General features: G+C 39.3%; 3 protein-coding genes across 3 annotated transcripts; all 3 read right to left on the bottom strand.

Moving 5' to 3' along the window:
• Window positions 1-726: 726 nt before the first annotated feature.
• Window positions 727-5052, bottom strand: fam8a1a (family with sequence similarity 8 member A1a). The gene is made up of 5 exons (XM_061059143.1): window positions 4462-5052; window positions 3764-3884; window positions 3454-3577; window positions 2306-2445; window positions 727-2164 (listed from the first exon to the last, which is right to left on the bottom strand). Exons 1-5 carry the CDS (start codon window positions 4868-4870, stop codon window positions 2020-2022), a joined length of 939 nt encoding a protein of 312 aa, XP_060915126.1. The 5' UTR covers window positions 4871-5052; the 3' UTR covers window positions 727-2019.
• A 15998-nt stretch (window positions 5053-21050) lies between these two features.
• Window positions 21051-22701, bottom strand: fabp4a (fatty acid binding protein 4a). The gene is made up of 4 exons (XM_061059154.1): window positions 22543-22701; window positions 22138-22313; window positions 21918-22019; window positions 21051-21342 (listed from the first exon to the last, which is right to left on the bottom strand). The coding sequence occupies exons 1-4, from the start codon at window positions 22613-22615 to the stop codon at window positions 21289-21291; spliced, it is 405 nt and encodes a 134-aa protein (XP_060915137.1). The 5' UTR covers window positions 22616-22701; the 3' UTR covers window positions 21051-21288.
• A 1428-nt stretch (window positions 22702-24129) lies between these two features.
• Window positions 24130-27433, bottom strand: mrpl53 (mitochondrial ribosomal protein L53). The gene is made up of 3 exons (XM_061059155.1): window positions 27292-27433; window positions 25324-25436; window positions 24130-24340 (listed from the first exon to the last, which is right to left on the bottom strand). The coding sequence occupies exons 1-3, from the start codon at window positions 27384-27386 to the stop codon at window positions 24222-24224; spliced, it is 327 nt and encodes a 108-aa protein (XP_060915138.1). The 5' UTR covers window positions 27387-27433; the 3' UTR covers window positions 24130-24221.

Raw genomic sequence — 27433 nt, 5'->3', positions numbered from 1 at the left:
TCAAATATTTCCTCTCTGCACAGCTGTCGTCAGAAGAAGGTCGTTAAGAAACATGTTTTACCCCTTTCATAGCAATTCTAGAGTCTGTGGGGGCCCTGGGCAAAAATCAATTGGGGGGCACTCCAACCAGTGTTCATCACCATTATCACTGCCAGAGTCCCAACACTTACTCCTCATCCTCTTTTTTCCCGTTTCTTTTTTCTCTCCTATAGACGGTTAATTCCTCTTCCTGTTGACTTACTATGACAAACTTCAGATTTCACAGGAACAATGCATGCAACGCTTAGCAGGGCAAAAAGAGCGAGTGCTGTTAGAGGGGGCCCCCTTAGGGAGGTTTCCTACTGTTATTGCAAAATTTGCACATTTTGGGACACTGCTTTGGGTTAAGTTTGTGAGTCCTCAGGAGCCCCCTACTGGTCTGGGGTCCCACACAATTGTCTGCCATGTCTGTTGATAAGCAGCACCTCCGTCCCCTTTGGACCAGCAGTGAAACCAAGGCTTTAAATGAGAATCTGAAAGAAGAAGCACATATGGAATATTTTCTTTAATCTTCTACAGCGATCTCCTTAAGGATCCGTGTAATTTTGTAAAATGCTAAGTCGGCAACTTTATTTACATTAGGTTCATCAAAGTCTTTTTTTTTTAGTTCAAATGTAAACACTAGTTTATTTGAGACCATTTATCAAATATGATTGCAGCAACAACATAGTGGACAAATCATCACTCTTTTTGAAGTATTTGACTATATTTATTAATAATTCAAGTTTTCAAGCTAATGCAGAATGATACAAAATATGTAAATAATTTAGTGTTGTCTTCAATACAAGAATATTATCACATTGTGCCTCACATTTAAAATCTGACATGAGCCAGTGCAATTAAAAATGCCATTCAGACAATCAGTGGGTCTTTGATTTGTCGCCCTGAGTCACAACTATTACAAGCCACCCCCCCCCCCCCCAACACAGAAAGAATAGCATTTCATGTCCTTAGGAAAGACACTGAACCTAAAATAGCTCCAAAAAGCCATGGGTTTGTGGACATGTGTCAATGTGATCAGTTAGATCCTGATGGGTAGATAGTCAAAGCAGCCGCTGACATCAGTACATGTGACATAAACACTTTATGAAGAAGAATAAATAAGAGCTATATCGCTTCAGTTAACTTTTCATTTACCTTTTAAACCAGAAAGTTAAGTCTTTGTTTCAATTCACCGAGGCCCAAAGGTGGCAAAACAATACTTCTCCAACTTTGTAGGCACAGAGAACAGACACCAACAAGCCTTGGACTTTTTTTGTTCTTCGATTTGTTTGCTTAAGAAGAATCACAAAAGTAAGATAAAATATCATCAGCAAACAAACATTTGAGTCATTTTTAATAACTTAAAAATAAGAAACAATTTGTTTAAGAATAAGCTGCAAAGTTGAGAATCTAATTATGTAAATTCTGCTTTCAAGACCCCATGTTCAGAACTCTTATCTCTTAATGGTGTGTGCCCAATTCATCCGGAACTATACGTTTCCAAGAGACAGTCATCTAAACTCAGACAACTGCACAGAGAATATATGGCCTACTGTGGTAGACACTCACAGTCGCTAAAGTTAAATGTTCTTGATCCTACACATGAGGGATTCTTGTATTATAAAAATCAATTACCGATATAGTATTATGGCGTAGGACACGTTCAGGTCTGAATTAAATGATGAAAAGTTTTTGGAAACATTTGACAGCACCATTTCAAGCTTAACCTACTTCAAAATGATCAAAAACCTTCTGAAGGCTTCCTGACAGCTGATTTGATGATCCAGTTGTCCAAAAAAAAAAAAAGGAAGAAGCTTCAACTAAAAGTTGTAGGGCTGGATCTTTTTGTCTTCAATGTGCCAAGCCTTCAACCTGTTTGCATCCAGTTTGACAGTGCAGGTTAAGTCCAAGAAGAGATCTGTGACCTGATTTACATTTTTCAAGCACCATGTCATTGCCACTGCCAAGTATTCAAAAAGTCTGCTGCAGGAGGAGAGGCTATCTGCCCCCTCTACGCTGGACAACGATAGTCCCGGCCACGATGTCATACACAGTCCTGTTGTGCTGGAAGAACAGGAGAGTGATAAAGACGGGGAAGAGGAAGGCAATGGAGAAGTTCTTATTGAGAGACCGCACGGTAGAGCTGGGGAAAAACAAAAGAAATTACAGAAACTACTTGAGACATTGGTTAGTGAATTAAAAATAAATATGCTCATTTATAGTCAAATCTAGATTCTTCTCCCAATTTAAAAAAAAAGTTACTATTTATTATGTGATCACTCACGCAGAGAGGGACACATTAGACGCAGGGACAACAAGCACTCGGTTTGGACGGACCAGAGTGGATGTGTCACATGTCACAACCCGCAGACCAAGCAGGAACTTCCCTGGTGTGGCACCACCAGCTCCCCAAATACATATCACCTGGAGAAGAAGAAGGACCACATTTCACACATTCATGCAAATGTTTAAAACACAAGAAAGCATTTTACAACACGTCATGATACTACTGTAGTCACACACAGTAGAGAAAAGGCATGACATTCACTCTAATGTACCAACAAGGTCACACCGTGCCAGAACTGAATGAAACATGCCAGATGGTATTAAGTGTGAGTCTGAATGTCTCAGGAGCATTTCCCACCTGGGGGGAAACAAGGGCACTGACACACACGTAGAACAAGAGCTGCGATACATGACTTCATACCAGGCAACTATGCACACAACGTTGCATCACTGTCCTCTGTGGGCAGCAGTGTTGTGTTGAACAAGAAGTCTGACTCTTTTCATTAAATAGGAGCATGCTGCAGGGAGGCTGTAGCTCCTACTGAACACAAGAGGACAAAGTGGGGAACTTGTTTCTTAGAAAAATGGAAAATAATGAACGTAGCTTTGTATTAAGAAAACATTAGTTTCAAATAATCGAGTAAAAGCAGTATTATGGAGATACCCCAGCTAAAGCCGTTTACACATGTGCATTTTCTGGACGCCCCCGCACAGCAGGAGACTATCCATGTCAAACTGGAGGTGGAGGCAAGACATGGCGTAAAAAGTAGGATGCAGAAGTGGCGGCAGAAGCAACCGAGTCTGGCGCTCTAATGACAAGTTTTGCCTTTATATCAATTCTTGTGTAGTAGTACAACACAATGTCAACAAAAGAGCAGAGGTCAACATACTGGTGAACAGAAAACATAATGAAACATAATGATTGCAGTGGCTGCTCGCAAACAGTCTACATAAATATATGGCTGTTTGTGTTCACATGTGCAGCAGGAGTTTTGTTCAAGCGTGAAGCACCATGAAAGTGAACATGCATTTTGAGTCAATTAACATAAACGACTTATCTTGGAATGTCATTTTGATATTAAGAAAGTTGAATTTGAAATCACTTAGGCAGCTGACTTTAGCAAGGAAGTGTAAAGAATGACTCACCTCAAAGATACACACCAACACCCTGTAAACCAGAGCTACAGCCATCATCTTCTGCAGGTCCTCCATCGATGTGTTCTCGTCTATCTCCTCCACAATGAAGTGGGTGATAAATTTGGCAATGTCCCTTTAAAGAGGAGATACAGTGTAGGATGCTGTTAAAGTAATGATGATAACTCTTCGACCATTCAAATCCTGCATTTTGTACAACTGTTTTTTTTTTCTTTTAATACTGATAGTAGTACAGCTTTCTTAGGCTTCAGTGATTTATCCACTCCTGTTTCCTCTCACCACTGTCTGATTTTTCACTCACTTCATTCCACTCAGATGCATGATCCACAGCACGATGGTGGCCTTCACACAGAACAAGATGAAGAAGTCCACCGTCTCAGCGAGGAACCTCTGGAGAGGAGAAGGGATGGTGTACTCCCGTCCTATACAGCAGATGAATAAACACAGGGAAGTGAAAAAGCTCCTTTTTTTTATATTTCAATAATTTTCTCATTACCTTGTGTCACTCAAAAAAAAACGACCTCGAATCACAGAGAAGCAGAGACAGGATGTTACTTTCTTCTAATCCACTACAATAACAATGTAAACACTTAATTTGCCTATAGCAAATAGAATACAATGACCTTTAACTCAATCAACTTAAGCACTTCAATTCCACTTCAACATTAGTGCATGAGTAGGCTACCGAGTTGTTGTTGGTTTTTTTACAGTTTTAGCTGTTATTATTTCATTTTATTATTATGAATACAAAGCAGCTTCTTCCACTACTGCTGATTAGTTACTGCTTTACTGAAACTCAGCAGAGGTAACACAACACTCAAGCAAACATGACTCTAAGCATTTAAGCTTGTTTTCACAAGGCCGTTTACTTAAGCCTGCTTCCTAGCAGACTCATGACCTAGCTTAAACAGAATAAAGCCCACACAATAAGCTATATTAAACAAAGTAGGCCATTGAACATTAAAACGACTCACTTCCAAATAGAGCCATTAGCCTTACCTGCCTGAGGTGGGTTCCCATTCTGCTGTTGGGCTGTCCGACCATCAGCAGCTGCAGCCGGGGTCGTGGTGGAGCTATGTCCGACCTGGGTGCCACTAAGATGAGGAGAGGATGCAGGGAAACTGAAGGGATAAGGGTAGCTGTACCAGTTTGCAGGGTCGTAAGTCTGCTGCCCCGAGGTGGAGGAAGGTGCTGTTAATGGTCCCGGAGTCTGAGCACCTGTCCCCGGCGGAGGAAAGGGGAGAGCTGTCAGAGACAGCCAGCTCTGCCAGTTAGCATAACCCCAGTAATACTGCCACATCCACTGCTGCAACTTTGCGCAGTATTCCGTTGTTGCGGTGTCTTCAGGCAGTTTTTCATCTCCTTCAGCACCGCTACGGCGGAAGTGTGTCGTTGTACCCGAAAACATGTCTGGCTAAATTGACAGTCTTTCCTTAATTGACGTAAACAATCCTTTGCGCGTCTTCAGTAATTCCTCTGAACCGTTCATTAGCTCTCTGACTCCACCGGTTACAAGCAGTGTGTTTGTAAATACAGGGGTTTCCGCTACCGAACAACGACTATCGTTACTCTCCGGGTCGGTGTTGGTCTATAAAAATTTGAGCTATGCAGTAATACGAAATACAAATAATTTTTCTATTTCACCTGTGCTGCAAATATAAACGACATAAAACCATGTTGTGTGAAATACTAATAACTTCTCCCCTTCCGTCAATAATGGTATGCACCATTTAAAGGAGCATACTGTGTATTTTGCTAACGTTCAGTAAAAGCTCCATTAAGAGCATAGTATGAGGCTGTATATAATATTTACAGTCAAAAATGAAGAGACACACATTTACGCTTCATAATTGACATATCTTAACTGGTAAAACTATTAACTGCATGATTCATATCTACAAAATCATATATATTCTTACATTTTAATGTCAAATATACTGTATGTTTTAATTTGTATAGCCTATGTATCTGGTCATTTCCTTTTAGTCTTTTAATAAGTACTTTATGATGCATGTTTATTCATTTTACTGTGGCCTGTGTGTATCTTGTCAGATCAAAATTAATAAATGTACCTTGAACACTTTTTAGTTAACCTACTTGTAACATTATTGCAGAGCAGAATTATAACAGCTGTCAAAGATTAAACTAGGTCATCAAGTTTCACATGGATACAGTTAGTAAGTAGAGCCTGTTTACTTTAGCAAAATAAAATAAAGGTGTCACCAAAAGAAAATTGAACAGCCATTGCATTTGTCATATGGGTATTCCATTTGTTGCATTTCAACATGTTGTGATTTTAATGTTGAAATAAACTCTCAACATATCTGTGAAATAAGTAAGATTCTTTTTTTTTTTTTTTTTTTAAGGAATGATAAATGACTTCCTTCCTCTTGGTCTGAACCCAAAGAATTAAGCTTTCTGTTGCACCACAAGAGAGCAGCAGAGGACAATTGATATGATAAAATTCATCAAAAGAAACCACCAGAATCATTTTCATACAAGATTTATATGTTTTTATGTTGTAACTTATATTGTGTTATATTGTACAACATGATGTATGCTGAAAAATGTCTTTGCTTTGTTTTGTTCTTTTGCCTTATGGCTTTTTACACATGCAAAATCTGTTTTGTGTTTTTTCTCTAATTTTGACAAATTAAATGTATATCTCAGAGGTCAGGGGGTCATAGTTTTTGGTCTGCAGTCATAATAATGGTTATTAAGCTCAGTGAAAAATCAGTAGTCTGCCACAGAGGCCACCAGGGTCAAAACTCAAAACTCTGAAGAGCTGCAGCCGAAACAGTTTTGATTCAAAAGACCTGCCAGCTAGTCAGGTGCTGAAAGGCTATGTTTTCTATGTTCTCCCTCTCTTACACTCTCGTATACACATACAAACACACACAGAGTCTGACTATGTTTTTCCAAGTGCCCTTTTCCTAATGACCCCAACATGCAGAAGTTACCTATTCTTGTCTCTTCTCTCTTCTCCATTCCATCTCTGCTTATACTTACATCTTTCTTTATTTTCTCTACCATTTTCTCACTTTTCACTCCCCCACCCCTCTAATTACTAAAGGGGTGATGTAGTGGGGGGGGGGGGGGGGGGGGGGGGGAGGTGGGGTTTGTATTTGCTGACTGGGCTGGCCCGGCTCTGTGGGTTAGGTGTTAGGTCTGCCAATTCTAAATGATTGTGCCTGAACCAGTGAATGGAGCCAGTGAGGCGGACACCAATCCGACCCCAATGAACGTTATCCCCACCGACAGAGGCCATACGATGACTGTGCCCAAAAGTAATCAGGCCCAAATAAAAGCTGTGTCCGGCAAAAGCTGACCCCCATAGAACCCGACAACCTGCCGGGATTAATGCTGTGGAGTGGTGTGTGTGTTTCTGTAAGAGTGAGTGTGTCTGCCGGGAGAGGGGCGTTTGGGTGAGCTTGTTACTGTTATTGTGGAAAGTAAGTGAGTGCAATTATTTCTGAAACAATACAATATGGAACAATATGGTACAGTATGTTGAGTAACAGTTACATTACTGTACAATACGGCACGGTACTGTATGAAACAATACAATACGTCTCGTATCTGAATGGATACGAGACGATATGATATGATACGATGTATGGTATGGTTTAGTTAGGTATGGGACAGTATGCTTCCTTACCATACCAAGCCATTCCATGCCATACCATACCATACCATACCATACAATATCATACCATACCATACCATATCATACCATACTATATCATACCATACCATACCATATCATACCATACCATACCATACCATACCATACCATACCATATCATATCATATCATACCATATTATATCATACCATACCATACCATACCATACCATGCCATGCCATGCCATACCATACCATATCATACCATACCATACCATACCATATCATACCATACTATATCATACCATACCATACCATATCATACCATACCATACCATACCATACCATATCATATCATACTATATCATACCATACCATTTCATATCATACCATACTATACTATATCATACCATACCATATCATATCATACTATATCATACCATACCATATCATATCATACCATACTATACTATATCATATCATACCATACCATACCATACCATACCATAGCATATCATACCATACTATATCATACAATACCATATGATACTATATCATACCATATCATACCATACCATACCATACCATACCATACCATGCCATGCCATGCCATACCATACCATACCATATAATACCATACTATATCATACCATACCATACTATATCATACCATATCATACAATACCATACTATATCATACCATACCATATCATATCATACCATACCATACCATACCATACCATACCATACCATACCATAGCATATCATACCATACTATATAATACCATACCATACCATATCATATCATACCATACCATATCATACAATACCATATGATACTATATCATACCATATCATACCATACCATACCATGCCATGCCATGCCATACCATACCATATAATACCATACTATATCATACCATACCATACTATATCATACCATATCATACAATACCATACTATATCATACCATACCATGCCATACTATATCATACCATACCATACCATACCATACCATACTATATCATACCATACCATACCATACCATACCATATCATACCATACTATATCATACAATACCATACCATACCATACTATATCATACCATACCATACCATACCATATCATACCATACCATACCATACCATACTATATCATACCATACCATACCATACCATATCATACCATACCATACCATACCATACCATATCATACCATACCATACCATACTATATCATACCATACCATACCATACCATACCATATAATACCATACAATACCATACCACATCATACCATACAATACCATACCATACTATATCATAACATATCATAACATACCATACAATACCATATCATACCATACCATACCATACCATACCACATCATACCATACAATACCATACCATACTATATCATAACATATCATAACATACCATACAATACCATATCATAACATACCATACAATACCATACCATGCTATATCATACCATACCATACTATATCATACCATACCATACTATATCATACCATATCATACAATACCATACAATATCATACCATACCATGCCATACTATATCATACCATACCATACCATACCATATCATACCATACCATACCATATCATACAATACCATACAATATCATACCATACCATACCATAATATACCATACCATACCATACCATACCATACCATATCATACCATACCATACCATATCATACAATACCATTCCATACTATATCATACCATACCATACCATACCATATCATACCATACAATACCATACCATATTATATCATACCATATCATAACATACCATACCATACCATATCATGCCATATCATACCATACCATACCATACATATCATACCATACAATACCATACCACACTATATCATACCATACCATACCATATCATACCATACCATAGTATACCAGGCTATACCATTCCATACCATACGATATGGTACACAACCCTTTATTCTCAATAGGAAAATTTGCTGCAAACATATCCCTCCACACTTTAAAATTGTGAAAATAGATCATATTTAACATGTGAACAAAAATGCATGTACCAGTTTCTTCAGGTTCTGTTGTCTCATTGAATCAGTCAGTACTTCTCCTATGAGTGACACATTACTTTTGCCTTTTTCCTTCTCTTTATTTGGTATGTCTATTACTCACGACAGCTGTAGAAACTTTGTGGAATATCTTTCTATATAAAATGTAAAATGAATTAATTAAATGAGATCCATAGTAACTGTTCAAACCAGATAATCCGACGTGAAAGAGCATTATTCTAATGGCAGTAAAAACAATAAATAAAATTATGTCTGCTGTTTGCTTCATGGCACCACTGGATTTAATAGATTTACTGTAAATAAAGTAATTTGAATTGTTCCAAAACAAAAAAAGTGTGCTGACCTGTTTGAAGTAAAATACAGTTCTAGGAAAATAGCATGGACCAAATCAGCATGAGACAAGGATATCTTCAGCAAATATTGGCCATAATGCCTCTTCCACAGAACTCTCTGTGTACCTTATTGGCTGAAATCAAAACTAATCTCCCTTTACTCTTGAGTCAACACAGGTTTATACCACAATTAATGCCGGGACATGAGCAACTTGGATACAGTGTAGAAAGTTGCATTGTACTGAGTGAAACTTTAAAACATTTGAGGGATGTTTAATCCCTTAAGGTACAAATTGTTTCTTTTTAACTCTAACCATACACAAGAGCCACTCCATTGGCATGCGACTGTCATGCTTTTTTTCATCTGTAGCAGTTGCATGATGGGAGATATGAACGGTTCATTTTGACTCATGTCACAGGGAAAATGTGTTACATACCATGACTGCAACATGATTACTGTAATAGTGCCTACATACGCTGTATGCGTGCAAACAGGATGCAATGCAAACAGACCACTGCCCCTCAGAGAGTCCATGCAGACAACTGAGTGTGAAACAGACAGGAGGGTGAGCGACGTGTTCACTGACCTGATGGTTCACATAGTTCATACGGTTCCTTTCAAAAAGGTTGCTGTGTACTGGATGTTTCTTAGCTTTTGGACATAGACTAAGGGGACAAGGTCACCAAATAGCATTCAGTAAAGTACTTTAGGAACTCTTTTTTTTCTCGCATTTGCTCTAAATATGTTGTATTTATATGGTCTCAACTGACATTTTTTAGACCTTGAACAGAAAATGCTTTGTCAGGGCTGCATTACATGGCTACAGGCATCGTTAACTTTCCTGTTGCAGAGGCTAACAGCCACCAATTAATGCATTGAGCTTCAATCAAAAATCCTATTGTATTCTAAAGTTAAAAGGCAACAGGAATTAAACATGGTAAACAACATGACTTTCATATCCTTTTATGTACCTTGAAGATGTAGCTACAGCCAAGCGGCAGCTAGCCTAGCTTGGCATAAAGGCAGGAAACAAGTGAGAGCAGTTTTGCTGGCTGCCTGACAAATTCAGGGTTACAACAAAACTGCTGGAGTTTTAGAAGTGCTGGTTGGCAGAATGTGTATTCTAGCTGTTTCCAATTGTTACTTGACTGAATGTTAAAGATAGGGTCAGTAGCTTTTTCCTAAAAATTACAATATAGTGGTGGTGATTGTGTTTTTGCAGAGACCATGTCCTTTGCCTCCATTTTCATGTTTGGTTTGATTTGGTTGATATGGGGCGTTTCTGGGCGGGGCGCTGTTGTGTATTTCCTCCAGCCAATGACAGCGCGGAGGTGAGTTTACAATTCAGCAATTGGATGTTATTCAAACTGGAGAATATGACAAGACACGTACCTGCGTTTTCCGTTGGAAAGGCAGGTGCCAAGCGCCGGTGGTTAGCTTGTGTTGCATATACAGTACATCATATTACTGCATGTATCTATCTATAAATCTCAGTCACTAACCACCTACTTTCCTGGGAGCTCTTGAGCTCTCCTAGGCTCCTCAAGATCGTCGGTTGACAGCTTGCCAGAACAACCCCTACCCCACCCCTACCCCCTCCCCACCGCATCGTGGGTTGACGGCTTGCCAGAACAACCCCTCCACACCCCCTCCCCTCCCCACCGGATTGCTGATGGACGGTCTACCTCCCCCCACCCCCTTGCTCTCTATCCCTCTTCCTGCATCTTATCCCATCTCTCCCCCTATCCCTTTCCAAGCCCGGTGCAGTCTAGGCCTGTGAAGACTGTTTCATCATGAGCCAGGGATCCGGCCGAAGATTTCTACCTTTTAATAAGGCAGTTTTTTCTTACCACTGTAACTTTTGCTGCTTTGCTAAAGTGCTCATGATGGATAGGCCGGATCTTTGTAACATAACAATGAGTAAGGTCTTTTACCTGCTTCTTGTAAAGTGTCTCGAGATAACACTTGTTATGAGTTGACGCTATACAAATAAAAGTTGATTGATTGATTGATTGATTGGCATGCAGTATCTTGCAATGTAGGTACAAGTAGTAAACATACACACTACGTCCTGCAGTGAGTGGACACTACTGCGGGTCGATGAGCGGCCCATTTTGAATGTTGTGTTTACAAGCTGCAACGAACATTTCTACTGACTCTACCTTTACAAAGAGCTTACCAGCTTTTCGCTGTATCCCAATATATAACTGACATACAGGAGTGTAGTATCAATCTTCCCATCTGATTAAGCAAAAGAGCAAATATGCATAGTTCCCAAAATGTCAAACTGTTCCGTTCTCAATGTGTTTGCCGTACATGATTAGAAAATCAGTGCCTTAGTCCTTAACAATCTAAGTAGTTTAAAGAAATAAAAAACAGAGTTCTTATGAGAAAACTTTATTACCTATAAACTGTCTTGACTTACATACATGAAATGTCCAAAAAGTTGGTTTTGCCTTTCAGCAGGCTTCCTGTCAGTGTTAACTATTCATAGTGGATTAAACGAGTTCATTAATTGAAGTTAAATGACTCCTACAGTTTTGTGGAATTTAGCCTTTTGACATAGAGCGCCCATAGATAAGCTTGGAGGTCTAAGCCAACAGTGATTGGATGTCTACACATTAAGCAGAGACTTTGGTGCTCTTCAATTTATCATTTAGATAAATTTGTCAGAAAGCCCATGAGGAAGTCCAGATTTGAGTTTCTGCAGATTTCGCTTTTTTCTACTCTCATGAGGTGTCTCGTACGACCACGCACTGGTTTAGGGCTCATAGTGTGACCAAAGGTTAAAGCACACTGGTTTGGCCCCATCACAATGTGTCTCTGGGTCGCAGGTTAACAAAAATGAACAAAGCGTTGGTCAGTCATCCAAGGAATGTGGGGAAAGGGGTCACTGAGGTCCCATATTTTAGGGTGGGGAGGGGTGCAGTCATATGATTAATGTATGAATCACTGAGACTGTTTATGTGATGCTTTAAATCCATCAACAGACTAGAACACACTACAGTATAATGAGAAATCATTCAAGAGGATTCTTGGCATGTCATGTTTCAAGTACTTCTTTACAGTCGTAAAATGATTCATCTATTTAATTCACTGATTTCATGCAGAGATCAAAGACTCTATAATGTCTTTAAAGTCAATCATGCACTCTGATTTTCTCTTGTAAATCAGCTTCGTTCATCAAATTAACAAGGTAATGATGATGCATGCTCTTTTGAGCGGTCAGATAAGACAGAATATGTGACTGGAGCAAAGCACTGAATGGAGAAACTGTTTCACTTGCTGAGACAGCAGAGGAAAGCCATTGCTACCTTTGGCCCAGAGAGGAGAAAAATCCCTCTGAGATTGTGCTCTGACTTAGGTGTAACAGTGAGAACCAATTAAGTGAATTATGTCTGCTTCCCTGACGCCCTGACAGGAACACCCAAGGGGAAAGTAGGAGTACAGCAGCTCCCCCACCGGCTCCCGCTTCAAGAAAACTCCCCTCCTTTCTTTATCCTCCAACTTATTCTTTTCATTTCCTGTTGTGTTAACGCCTAGGTACTTGTTTTTTCTTTAACCATGCATGCTGTTGGCATACCATGTAGACAAAGTGAGTTGTTTGTTACAGTTCAAGTACTAACCTCCTTCTTTCTTCATTATCTTCTAACACCAGAAAGCTTTATGGTGGCCAACGCTTTACCCACTTCACTTCATGTTTGTTACGGCTCAGTTTCACTAGTACTGTTCCAAAGCAGATTCAGACCACATCAGCAGCAATTTTAGTTGGTTACAAATGCCTTGTTGTTTCTTAAACATATTAGATCTGAAGACCTGAATAAAGCAGGATGGGAATATGCCTGGACAGAAGGGGGGGGGACCAAATGTATCTGCCAAACAAAATCAATCATAAGCTTTAAAGTTTGATCAACTGTGTGCAGGCTAAAAGAGAAGATGTACAGCAAAGCCACAAAAAAAGAAAAGAAAAGTACAAGTGCTTTGATTTTGCATTTTTTTGAATATATTTTTACTAGAGTACCAATTCCACCATTTCAGGTTGTATGGTTTATGTTTTGACCGCAAACATTTTCTGGCAGTTCGTCCAAAACGCAAAAAGCATCCCAGTGCATTTCAGGCTGTCCAGGAGAAAATATCATGAATGTTCAGCCTTCTTTTGAATATATCAGTTCTTATTCTGGCAAAAAAAAAAAACAACTCAGAAAACCAGTGAGCCCGAAGAGTTATTCTGATGTCTTATATCTTTCTCTGAATGTTTCACAATGTCTCACTTTAACCCCTCATCTCCACCGTCTCTTATTCCATTTCACTTTGTGTCAGGATCTTGACTGTTTAGTCACATGCTCTACTCTCCCTTCTGCTTTTTTCCTCCTTCAAGAGTGCCTGACAAGAGCAAAGGAGCCGACAAAAGATTCAGCCCACAGAAGGTGCTTGTGTGTTTAACGTGCAGCTGTGCATTGTGGGGAAGTCAGCTGAGTCGTGTCCCGGTGAGTTTCACACGGGCAGCGACACAAACAGCTGTAAACCCACAGACCTAAGAATAATAGTGATACAGCTTATCTTAATAATATAATGCAGTCCTAAACAAAACTATATATGCACCTTTGAAATATGTATATTAAAGTAAATGTATTCAAAGAAAACTTGTGGTGGTTTAATAAATCTCAGTGAGTTTACTGAGGTTTATTATTTGGGTCTCAAAAGCCACTTGGAGAAAGGTCATTCTGTGACTAAAAGCTTCCTGTCCCCTATCACAGGATGAGGTTATCTCTGCAGTGTATTGTTGGGAAATGTCTGTTGCCTTCAGCACGTCTCAAAGTGTCCATCAGGCCAACTTCCCTGATGTCTTTTGATGTTTTAACTAAAAGTTTCCGAGGCAACATCCAAACTGTGATAGACAATATGTAGCATATCATTATGTATCTAAACAGTTTAACTGACCTTGAATTTGATTCCAATATTTCTAACACATGGGCTTCAGGACCAATCTGTTCTGTGCTCTCTGTTTTTGTTGATTTGACCCCGTTTAAACATTATTCACCTTATTCGAACTCTGACTAAGTCTCCTCAAGAACAGACAAATATACACACTCTGTACTGAACACAAAGGGATAAATGAGATGTATTAAGTTTGGCTTTGTGTTTTCTAATCCCCTGCCTCTGTCTGCAGCTACGTGACCTGATAAAGTAGTGTAAACTATAGAAACCACCTTAAACGACCTTAAAAGTATCCCCACTATTCAGCCATTCTACCTGCACTAGAAGGTCAGTGTGTGTTTAGGTGCATACTTATGGTATATAAAGCACACATTTTTCATTACTTTTTTCTCTTGAATGAGTTTAAATCTTGATTTTTTTTTTTTTTGAGCTGAAGAGAAACAACCAGACTCCTGTGTTGTCTGGCACAAGCAAGTGGATGTTTTTCTTTCTTACAAGACAGTCGGTCTCAGACTGTGATGTCTGCTGCCAGTCTCATATGACAAACATCCGATGACCAATTTCATGAGAGGGGGTTGATTTTGTCTGATTTTTATAGCCTACATTAAGGCTTCGATATTATATCTTAATGTTTAAGTTAATACGTCTGCAGCCTTCTTGGGGTTGAGGAATCAAAAAAAGCATTTTTTTTCAATGATTTAATTGTGTAAAATTGTGGGGTTTGAAGTTTAATCCCCCTTACAGAAATTTCTGTTACAAAGTCACTGAGTTCTTCTGTGGGTTGAGCACAAAGAATGCTTGATATGAACAAACAGAGATCTAATGTATGTTATTTCTCCTCTGGTTTAATAACACTTACACACACTGTACATTCACACAGGGACTCATAACCTTCCTCACCTTCATCCCCTCCGGCTTATAGATCACATGTCCTGTCAAACAGCTCGGTAGAAGAAGAAGCGGATTGGCTCAAGACTGTGACGACTTCCTGACTTTTTAATGTCCAGGAAAGTCTGTCGTCTGTTTTTTTTCAAATGGACAGAAGAACAGGCAGATAAACACACTCCTTCTATGCATAGAAGCTGTTCTTTAGGTTTCAGTGCTCTCTGGGGGTAAAAGCCATTGTGTTGGGGGGGGGGGTGGTTTGTGTAGTCTCACTTTAAAGACTTCCACCATCCTTCCTCGGAGCTTTACAATAACTCACAGGGGTTTCTCTTGCGCTAAGCTTAGCCTCGACAGGAACTCCTGCTGGGATGAGCTGAACAACAGTGATTCTTTGTGCTGTCCTCAAAGGCAAAATACACTTCCTCATATACAGTACTGATACCTTCAGAAGTTGTGTTTTCAGCAGGCTCCGAACCATTTGAAAAGCTTTGATTAAAAGTGTAATTTAAGGACATCTTCATTGTTCTGATCAAGAATTTCATTTCATATCTACTTCTGGGGTCTTGACTCTCTGTCCCCAGTCTTTAGATGAGCCGCTAGTCGCTATAGTCAGTCTCTGACCTCTTTCTTTTGGAAGCCAAATATTTAAAACAAGAGCTGAAGTTGGTTTGAATCCAGGTAGAGCCCCGAAACACATATATTTCCAGATATAACAGAATAAACAGATTGTATGGTTTTCAGCTCCAATGACTCACCCCCCCCCCCCCCCCCCCCCCCTGCTCAACTGATAACCGCTGGGGATGGTACCAGTATCCCTGTAACATGAATGGCTTTGACTCATGTTCATGGTATCATGTCATCATTCTTTACAATTCAATTGATACAATTCTGGCCGTAATATCATGTTATCATTCAAAAACGGTATGGAAAATGGACTTGAGCTTGTAAAGCGCTTTTCTAGTCTTCCAACTACTCAAAGCACTTTTACACCACATGTCACACCTACACTTTCACACACTGGTGGTAGTGATCACTATGTAGTATCATCCATCAGAAGTAACTAATCCCATTCATACACCACCACTGAAGCAGGGGGAGCAATTCAGGGTTAAGTGTCTTGCCCAAGGACACATTGGACATGTTGCCCAGGTGGGGATCGAACCCTCTCCGGTTGAGAGGCGACGACTCTACCAACTGAGCCACAGCCCATTTGTCATTGTTAAATGTGATCTGAAATTACAAACATTACCACAAATGTTATCTATATTGATTGGAATTGGGATAAAGAAAATATATGTAAAGGATTGTTCTGTATTTCTTACAGTATTTCTGTAGAACTTTTATAACCCCAATAATGTCCCAGGTCAATTTGACCCGAATAGTACCAAAGGGTCCAAAAAAGTGAACATACCAAAAGGGTTAGTTAAATTCCTGTAATTTTTGGAGTGTTTTGGCGAGACAACACAGACAAATGGGGCAGCCTCTGTGCCACCAGACTGAGCACAGCTTGCATAACATTCACAGACTTGTTGATAAATCAGATTTCACTCTGAAGTATAACTGTGAGGTTTAGAGTAAAGGCAGCTTGTGGCATGGCAGCTAGACTCCCCCTACAGATCTGTGTGGCTAACATAGTTGCTGCTCAGATGTGTGGTAACCCTTGGACACTTATCCTGGGTCAGAAGAGGTTAAGGTAGGTCCTGGGGAGATGTGTGTTTAACGATTCGAGTGAATTTGAAGCCGTTTTAACTTCCCAGAAATCCTCCTAGAGTCAGTGAGATGTATTCCGGCAGAGGTTGATCCGAAGGTCGTCCCACCCTTTAACAAAAATCTTTGTTAAAGAAAAAAAACTACCGTTGGGGGAGGATTTGTGCTGTCATCTGTTTTCCTTCAAAGTCCCTGAAACCAGTGTGTCAGACACAACATTAGGACATAGTAAGAGGGCTGAAATCCAGATGAGGTTAAGCCAAAGTCCAGACTGTTTTCTTTTTGTGTGTGTATGTGTCATTGTGAAATGCTGACACAAACAGATTCAGATTTGACTGTTTTACCACAGAGTTAGGGCTGAAAACGTGTCTTTGTTCCTGGATAATAAAGTCTAATTATACAGATTAGTTGAAGATTTAAATTGTCCAGTTTAAGTTTATGACTGAATATTAAAAAAATACACTTTTCTGTACATCGCCTTCATTCAAACATCCCAGCTTGTCTCCACAGCTGTCTCCCTGAAGGAAATAAACGTACTTCTTAGAACACCTTACTGTATCTTCACTACTCTGAGCTGGATATATTTTCTCCCTGAGTTTCTTCATTACTCAAGTTTATATATCCTGTGTTCCTTGTTGGAAAGTCAAATCTCTGTTCTCTGCATTACTGATTACGTTGTTTTGACTGAAACTTTTAGGCGCTCTGCACAAGCTTCTCCTCAACTTACGGAAGCCCGGCCTCCATCAGTTTTATTGCAACTTCATTGGAAGTTAAAATTAAGTTTAGAAGCTCAGGTCTGTAGGCGGGACTTGGGTTGGAAACCGGAGGGTTGCCGGTTCAAGTCCCGGTGCGGACTATGTCTGGGAATTGGTCTGGTAGCTGGAGAGATGCCAGTTCACTTCTTGAGCACTGCTGAGGTGCCCTTGAGCGAGGCACCGACCCTCCCACCAGCTCAGGAGCGCTCGCTGTGTGTGCAGTATGTCTCAGTAACAGAGTGTAAAATTGAATTTCCCCTATATATTAAAATAAAGTACATCTTCTTCTTCTTCTAATCCATCCTTTGTCCTTAGCCTTGCTGATGCACTTTAACATGAAAGCTGTTTGTGTCCGACAGAGTTTAGGACAAGCAGAGGAAGGGTGTCAACATTTCTGAAGTTCAAGTGGAGTTTTCCAGATGTTTTGCAAAGGATGTTAGTTCATTTTTTTGAAGTCTGAGATAGTCTCTGTGCTAACAAGATATCTTTGTCTATCGATCAGGCAGGAGAAAACATACACAATGAAGCACATACAAACAGAACACGGTGGGGTAAACAATCAGAACTTTTCATTGTTTAAGAAGTGAAGGAGTCACTTTTAGCAGGAAAATAAGCAGCATATGCAAATACTGTTTATATTTCATGATGTTTTACACTGATTTTGTACATGGATTCACACAAACCTTAAGGAGGACAAGGCTGACTACAATGTTGATTTATCTGTGAGTTTTCACATCTGCCAGTTAACTCTCAGCGAGCTTCTCACTATCATTTTCTTTCCTGTACAGCTTCCTAAGCCTCCCTCTGAAACAGCTCTGCTGATGTAATGTTTGTCTCTGTCCAATGTTGGCAAGAGAGGAGGAGCAGGACCTTTCCTCTCATTTCTATCCTGTTTGGCCGAAAGCTATCAGAGTATTATTTCAGATGGTCAGCCTCATGCACACTGTTCATGTTTATGGCTGTTTGTTCTTAATACATGTGCAGGATCCCCATTGAAATATGTGTGAAAGAAACTGCATAATACAGCCTGAATTTTCTTAAGATGTCATGAAGTTTTCATGTTCCCTCGTCCTATTTTAATAAATGTGAAAACACTAAGTGTGCGCCATCAAATCAAGAATGTCTGAGATAAGACAGGGAGGTGTAGAGCTGCCCCGATTCCCCGCAGTTATCTAAACAATGTGACGGAGACGCCTGTGGATCACAAGCACTGCACCTGTAAGACAATCCGGAGCAGATGTGATCTTTTCTCTCTGACTGTGAGAAAATGATCAGACTTTGTGCTCGTGGAATACCCAGCGTTTGAACAGTATTCTCACAGACGTAAAAAATCAGGAATAAAAGCAGGAGACCTTCTGATGACATTGATGAAGACTTAGGTTTTACTTTTAGGATCAAACATGTAAACAGCCCTACCCCTCAGTTTTTATTATCTTAGTTTCCTTCATGTACAAAAGCCTGGCCAAACAGAGTATTCAAGTTGACGTATTACATTGAAGCCTTGCAAGATATTTTCAAAATACAGTTGTGCAAAGTCTCTATTCCTTTGTGTTTCATTGTAAAGTCAAACATAAGCAAAAGTTGATACAATTTTTGGCACAAGTGAAGATTTTTTGGCATGACCGGATGAACCTTTTGGGGTATCCTGTTATCTTTGGGTGTCCTAGAAACAGTGCAGCACAACACAACACATTAAATATGTTGTTTTAAAAGTGAAGTGAAATAACTTTCATTTGAAGATCACTTATTCTGCAAGTCAATTGCGATCCGTGTAATATATATATTTGTTCCATTATATGCTTTTTACGACCAATTTAAAAGCAAGAAAGAGTAAAAAGATAGGCTACATGAATGCAGACACATTTAAATGTACTTGTAATAAAAATATTAATTGTAAATATAATATTGTTACATCAATAAAAGTTACATTATAATGTATCATACACCAAACCTTTTATAGTGTCCACAACATGATATAAATAAGTTACAAATACCTTTGAACCCTCTACCAGACAGAATTATAAAACACCCTTTAGATGTTTTTCAAAGGGGTTCAGATAGTACTGTAGTGGTGCCTAAAGAAGTTGTTCAACTCTTGATTTTTTTCCCCAAATATATTTTTAAAGTGGAGTATAAACAGTGAGTACTCTTGCATATTCAGTCAGTGCGTACTAGCCAATTGGAGGCCGAGTAGGGAGGGTCATCCCTTCACCATACAAGGGAAAAAAAGGCAGCATACTTGAATATGGTCAGTCAATCAATGGTGGGAATCAGAGGAGATTCAGAAGGGTATACCCCATGGAGACTGAAGAATAAGTGCTTATACCCTTCACTACACTACTGGATTCAGGGGACCCTGGAGGAGGGCCGGTGTTTTTGGAGCAGTTAAAGGCTATATATTATCAGTTGTTTTCTTTGTCTTGGACGTGATTGGGTTAAATGTTAGATGTTAAGGAAATGGTACCTCCATTTAAAAAAAGCATTAACATGTCCAATGACACAACTCTACACTTTAGTGACCTTTCCTAGCTGTCCATTGTGTTCTCATCCCCTTGGCGACCCTCCATAAGTTGAAGTACTGTACGTCCTTGACTTTTGCCGGACCATTGTCCACACAGAAAGGAACATAATTTATTTCACTCATTGTTGTCACCTGTTCAAACTATTACCTCCAATCAGTGCTGTCATCTCCTTTTTCCTGTCATGAGAAAGCAGACGATGCCTCTGGAACAATCCTACCACCATAACACAGAGGAGCACACAAACACTTGATCAGCAGCCAAAGGGTGGGGACTACCCATAATGCTTTTTGTGTCTCCATGTACGTACAGAGGGCCAGTGCACGCAGCAATGGGAAATGTTCAAGGGGGGAACATTTGCTCGCTGACCTCCCTACATGATGCTCTTTATACTTCTAAAAAGAGTTCACATTCCTCAAGGAGCCCCTGCCAACACACATCATACATCATCACAACGGCTGAGAGGTGACCTTTTGACCCTTGTTGGAAGATTTTGTTTTCTGGCCAAAATAAGGAAGGCTGAAAGAAGTGTACAAGCAAAAGCTGTAAAAAGTGATTGCTGAGATATCCACTAAGGAAGGGGGGAAAAAAACATTAAAACCAGGAAATTAGCTTGTCAGATTGGCTGGTATGTTCCCATTAGAGCACTTTTCCTTAAATAGCATACCTCGGCATGCCCTAGTAAAAGTAATGCTTTCGAGAATGCCTGACAAGATGTACAACAAAAAGTCTCAGAGACACCATTTTGACAAAGTTCAATTTTATTCAAATCAACCACAACAATTCCAAATGAACCCGAATGTGTCATGTTGGAGAAACAAGGGCACAAAAAATTTAAATTTTGGCAACACGGGGAAGATAAAGAAAGAAAAAAAAAAAAAGAGCAGAACACGCCTTGACTCTTAGCTTGATATTAAACGCTCATTGAACTGAGCCTGTCATCCAGCAATGCATCTAAAGAGAGGGCTGTAGGGGCGCACATCATGCCTCCTTGACGTACGTCCTCACTGCCACCACGTCTCCCATGACGCATTTCTGTGGAGCAAGAAGGACAGGAAGTGCAAACATAAGGTTAAAATAGATCGAAATATGTTATTGAAGAATTCTGCCTTTTGTTTACTTATCTCTCTTTTACCTACTCTTCCTATAGTTAATCTGTAGTAAAATCCCATTCACTTGTAGGTGTGTCTGCAAAGATCTGAGTGGATTATCATCTATTGGACTTTTATAATCGTTTAAAACATATCTGCACTCTTTGGAAGAACACATTAGGGGGATGCTTTGTATTTATAGTGCTGAATTATATAGTCTCCACCTTTTGTATAACATTTATTTACCACTAGATGCAAGTTTCTCAAACAGAATGTGGGTTTAAATGTTTACAAAAAATATTTTGAAATGTATCCATTGTGTAGGCCTACATATTACATTTATTAAAACTTGATTACAATTCCCCGTGCAAGATGCAAGGATACAAGGAGTGATGAAGTGTCTATATTAATAATTGTATAAACTAGTTATAGGTTTCTGACCAGAGTTGCTTAGTTAATACCAAGTCAGCATGCTATCTTCCTCATTTAAAAAAGAAAAGTCAGACATAATTTTCTTACCGCTATTAATTTCCCGTCTGTGATCTCTCTCTCGATATTCGTTTCTTTGCCATCCCAGCATTGTTTCTGCACCAGCTTACCATTGTCCAGAGTCACCACGGTCTGCAATGCACACAACACAGACCAGCTTTTAACTCCAGCACAGAAATGTTAAGAGAGAAGATTAAATTTGTGTGTGTGGGGGGGGGGGGGTTTCTCTCATCAGAGAACTTTAACTTACCTTCGTCTTCCTGTCGTCAGCAGTAGTCTCCTCAAACGGCTCGTTCAGCTTAAACCTGATTTCGGTCGTTTTGAAGGTGCTCTGAGACTTAATGCAAACCGTCCCATCATCGTCCACGGTCACTATCAAATTGGGTTTGGTCCTGTTTCCCACCTGCCGGGTCGCAAATCCCACACCTGTGCAGTGCAGAAACGTCATCAAAATGTTATATAAAAAACGTTTAGACCAATTACACGAATATGATCAAATCACCATTTATATTAAATATTTCCACTAGACACTGTACAATTCAAAAACGCTATAAATAACTAGAACACACTATTAGTGTCTTCAAAAACATTAGTATACGTAAACATCAGTTTAATCAACATAACAATATTTAATAATAAAGAATAATTTGCCTACCAATTGCTTTCATGTATTCGTCAAAGTTCTCGCTGGCAACCATCTTCCACGTCCCGACAAACTTCTCAACCATTTTTGCAGTTGTTTTTTTTAGACGTGATATCCTCAACAACGACCTGTGGACAGACTCTGGACTCAAACCCGCCTAGAGTGTGGGAACATCGTCGGAGCGTTTTTAAAGGGTCACCGCGACATCCAGCAACGCAGCAGGAGCCAATCACAGACAGCTGCGTCACACAACAGCTCATTGAAGTCCCGCCTCCAGCCTCCCTATAGCTACTATCTGTAGCCTAACTAAATTTTTTGTTGCTCATAAAAAGTGCTTTCCAAACGTTTTTCTTTTGTCTATAAAATTGCAAGATATTTATTTTTTGTTTTGTTTGTATTTTTTTTTTTTTTTTTTGGCTTTATAGGTATCTATTACTTCAATGTGTTGGACATTTTTCAAAATAGTGGTCAGTAAACCGAGGCAGACAATGGTTATTTTGTTATCATGCCTATCATTACACAAATAAAATACCCCAGTAGGCTAGTCTTACTGCCAGCTGAAAACTTCCAGAGGCATGATGGGTGAACGCTTACCCCTATTTCATTTACTGAACATATTCCCCTGCTTTAGTTAACAATGCCAGTGCTAAATGTAAAAAAAAAATTTAAAAAAAATACAAGCCAAGAGACATTTGGGTTGCCCAGTAGGTAAAGAATAAGATGGTTTTAACTTCTGTTTTCTCTCCATATGAGCTGCAGGCAGGCTAGATTAAAAAATAAATGTGCCATTAATTGTCATTTTCAACTTCTGTCTAGTTCATAAAATCACTTTTAAATCTCTTTTGATGATTTCAAGATTACTTGTACAGACTTAATGGCTTGTTAGGATGTAAGAAGCAAGATAGGCTGAAATAACGGATTAAGAAAATGAACGACCTGATTATCAGTGGTATGAAATTATTTACAGCTATTTAGCTATTACCAGATTTATAAAGAATCAATTAGTTGTAAGCAGTAAAGACATGCAAGTGACGTAAGTAAAGGTTTTAAAAAAAACATCAGGAACACAGTGTCTATGGAGAAAATCATTTAAGTTCCAGATGCTTATGTACAGAGTGTTGCTAATAGAGGAAACAGGAATTCAGTTAAGTGTGACTGGTTGTAAAGGGCTTTTTTTTTTTCTTCTTTTTTTTTTAAGTGGAGCTACATCTAAAACTCTGTGCCAAATTACATCTGAGGCCGCTGTGTCAAAGGTTGGAGCTTGCATAATGTCCTCTCAAACACTGGATGCTCTCTGTTATCAGGGGAAAAAAGGTACATTATGAAAGAACACATCATGGCTCTGCACTGATCCCAGCTGATGGGGGTAACGTCTTTTTTTAAATTAATTCGACTTAACAAGAGGGTGTGATTTTTTTTTACAGTTTGATGGTAGAAAGGTGTGTTGACAGCCAGGAACATCTGCTGAGATTGAATCATGACATGGATGATGAATTTAGAATCAGGAATCTAAGAGGAGTTTCAGCCATCCCTGTCCCAATTACGTCAAACCACAATCAATGCAGAATTCAAAGGGCAATTTACACCAGAACCATCGCATTCATGTGAAATACTTTTATTATAAACCTCAAACAAAATACTTTAAACGTTCAGAGAAATTCAACACAGACATATTTGGGGTTAGATTAACGTTATTTTTTCGCTGCAGTTTTGGCCTGTGGATCCTTGGCTGTGCACAGGGACTGAAACGTGTTAAGCATCTCACTGCTGGTCAGCTTAGCTCCCTTCATCAGCAGCCTCTCTCCATCTACTGTAGTAGAGAAAAAAACAAAGACACAATCTCATGACGACACAATGCCTACAAGAAGGTGAAAAGTTACTCTGAGCAAAAGTGAGGACGCACACAATGGAGAACATCTGCTGACCTATGGCAGACATTTTCACTTTTGTTAACCACTTGAGTCATTGGGTGTGACTTTAGGTGCATTATCATCATCCAGTAACAACATCAGCATAGGATTACAAAACTTATGAGTCGTACATACTGGCAGTCTTTCTGGGCCAAAGGGAAACTTGTCTCTATATCCAAGAAAAACCTGATGCTGGACTTACAGTGCAACTTGCTCTTTCCCAATTCCACCCACCAGTACACCACAGTGGTTTCACTGGGTCAAATACCTCTTACTCAGTATCATCCGTTTATGAACAAAAATATCTCATTGGATTTTTAAGAGACAGAGCCAACTTAGACCTACTGCAATATTTTTTTAAAAAGAGGTCAGAATGTTGTCTGCAAGCACTTGCTCAAGACAAAGGGTCACAATAATGTTAATGTGTTCTTCACACTCATTTTGTTGCCTTCAGTTGTTACTTTTAGTTACTTATAACTCTGTTTGTCCATCACAACTTCCTGATTGTGTCACTGTGAAAACATTTCCTTTCATTTCATCTTCTTGAGATGTTTCCAGGAGAAATATTCAACATTCTTCCTTTGATAAAAACTAACCATATTTAGTAAGACATTTAAATTTGACATGGTATAATTGTGAAATTATACCATGAAAAAGTGAAAACTAGCCATGAGGATTGAGAGGTTCACACAGTTGAGTAAACATTAACAACACATGTTGTCCCTATTTGGATAAAAAAATAACCAGGATAAGGGAGACTAAAAATAACACTGACTGATAACAGCTGTACACATGTTTACTGGATTAAGCAATCTTTAGAAAAGTCCCACTAGTAATAAAATATCATATCCTATACATTTGGATAAAGTCAGCTAATACTTGCCATAGGTTATGTCCACTACAGGTTCAGACTTGTCGTGTTTCACTGTGGATATCACCTCACAGTTTATGTTAGTAGCTCTGGCTTTTTCTGATCCCACCTTGGCGAGAAACTCCCTGTGGGGCCAAAAAGAGGAGGTTAAAGGTCACATTTTATAATAAATACACTTTACCATGTTTTTTTAACACTAACATGTCTGTGTCTCTAGTCTTTCTACAAACCCTCAAATGATGAGAAAAGTCCATCCTCTCAGTTTTTTGCCTGCTCCACTTTTTCAGAAAATGTGTTCTCAAACAGGTCGTTTTCGAGATTTTCCCTTTGTGACCTCATAAAGGGAGGTAACCCCTGCCCCAGTTGGGTGTCACAGCTAGGTTTGTTCTGCCCTCTGAGTCTGCCTTCTCACCGTAAACAATTGGGCATGGACAGAGAAAGCCCGAGTCACCCAAGCCCATCAAGAGGGGCGTGGTCACTGACATTTAAAGCTACAGACACAAAAACAGCCTGTTCTGAATAGGGTTGAAATAGAGGGGTTTAGGGCGCGGTCACACTGGCTATACGTACCGTACAGTGCTGAAGCATGATTGCCCCCCGCCGCCCCACAAACCGGGCCTCTTGTAGGCCTCATAACGTCGTAATACAGCACATTCATCATGGCTCTATGTTATTATGAAGCGTGCTCAGTTTACAAACAGGCGCATTCGAGAAAAAAAATAAAAAAGTGACGCACCTCGTCTGCACATCGGAGAACAAATACGGAGAGCATGACAGCTACTTCATTTTAATCAGATACAGCCATAAATACATTTTAAAAATAAAAGAGACGGTTGATTATTTAGTTGATTAACAGTACTTTTATCAGTTTAAGTGTAAGTGAGTCTGAATCTTTATTTACATTTTTAAAAATCAAATCAAATTCAATCTTTTTATTTAAAATATAGCCAGGCTAGATCACATAATGAGATTGAGAGAAAAAAATCTCTACTGATCATTTCATATATGGAGTAGGCTAGATCAGGGGTTCCCAAATGTTTCAGCCCACGACCCCCAAAATAAAAGGTGCCAGAGACTGAGGACCCCCCCACTGTCCCCTAGGGGTGGTCAAAGCATTAAAATGTGCATGCACACACACTAATACACCTATCTAAGCACTGGCAACACAGAAGATGAACACAAAATAATTCAACAGCCTAAAAGCAATAACATTCACTTAGCCTAGTCATTTATTGGGGGGGGGGGGACTCTATTCCATGTATAGACTTTAGCTCTGAGTGGACAAACAAAACTTAATAAATAGACACAGATATGTGCATCTGTGTGTGTAAGGCATATATTTGACTTCATGACTATGATTTTATTTAAAATTTGAATACTTATATAAAAATGTATTTTAACATATACAGGTAAAATATGCTTTTTGAAATGATTATATATTATTATATATATTTTTAAAGCTGTGGTTGGGTGTCCCCCATAGACTGTATGACTGTATATTATTTACAGTCTTTGGTATACCCACTTCGGGAATCAATGTTCTAGATTGTTATAGGTATATGAACGAAATTAGACTGAAACTGAAGGCAGGCTAACTGTAAATGTCTTGCAGGGAAGAAAATAGAAGACCCAAGATGTGTTTGCAGTGTGTGCGCTACTACTAGCTGCTACAGAGTGTGTGTGTGTGTGTGTGTGTGTGTGTGTGTGTGTGTGTGTGTGTGTGTGTGTGTGTGTCCGACCTCTCCACAAATGCACTCAAGTCTAATCATTGCAGTAAAATGAACGTTATGTTTCTTATTAAAATACACCGTAAACACTAACACATACAGCTGATATAGTCTAGATAATGTAAATCACCTGATGGTGACTGGTGGATAAGGTTAATGGTCGACTCATTTTCAAGTCACAGCTTTTATCGACTGTGAAGTCTCGTATAATAAACTGTACACCACAACAAGACATTTAACGGGCTATTCTTACCGTGTGGACCGAACATTAGACTCAAACGCGGAAAACTGAATCGCTATTTTCTTCACAGTCTTCAACACCACGGTTGCTTTCCTGGACGCCGCCATGTTTTCTGTTGTGACCTCAGCTGTGACTGAAGCTGGCACTTCTCAGT

This window comes from Labrus mixtus, chromosome 16 (assembly GCF_963584025.1).
Source record: "Labrus mixtus chromosome 16, fLabMix1.1, whole genome shotgun sequence".
In the NCBI taxonomy this organism is placed as follows: domain Eukaryota; kingdom Metazoa; phylum Chordata; class Actinopteri; order Labriformes; family Labridae; genus Labrus; species Labrus mixtus.
The sequence above is the reverse complement of the archived record's forward strand: the minus strand, read 5'-3'. Positions and strand labels throughout refer to the sequence as shown.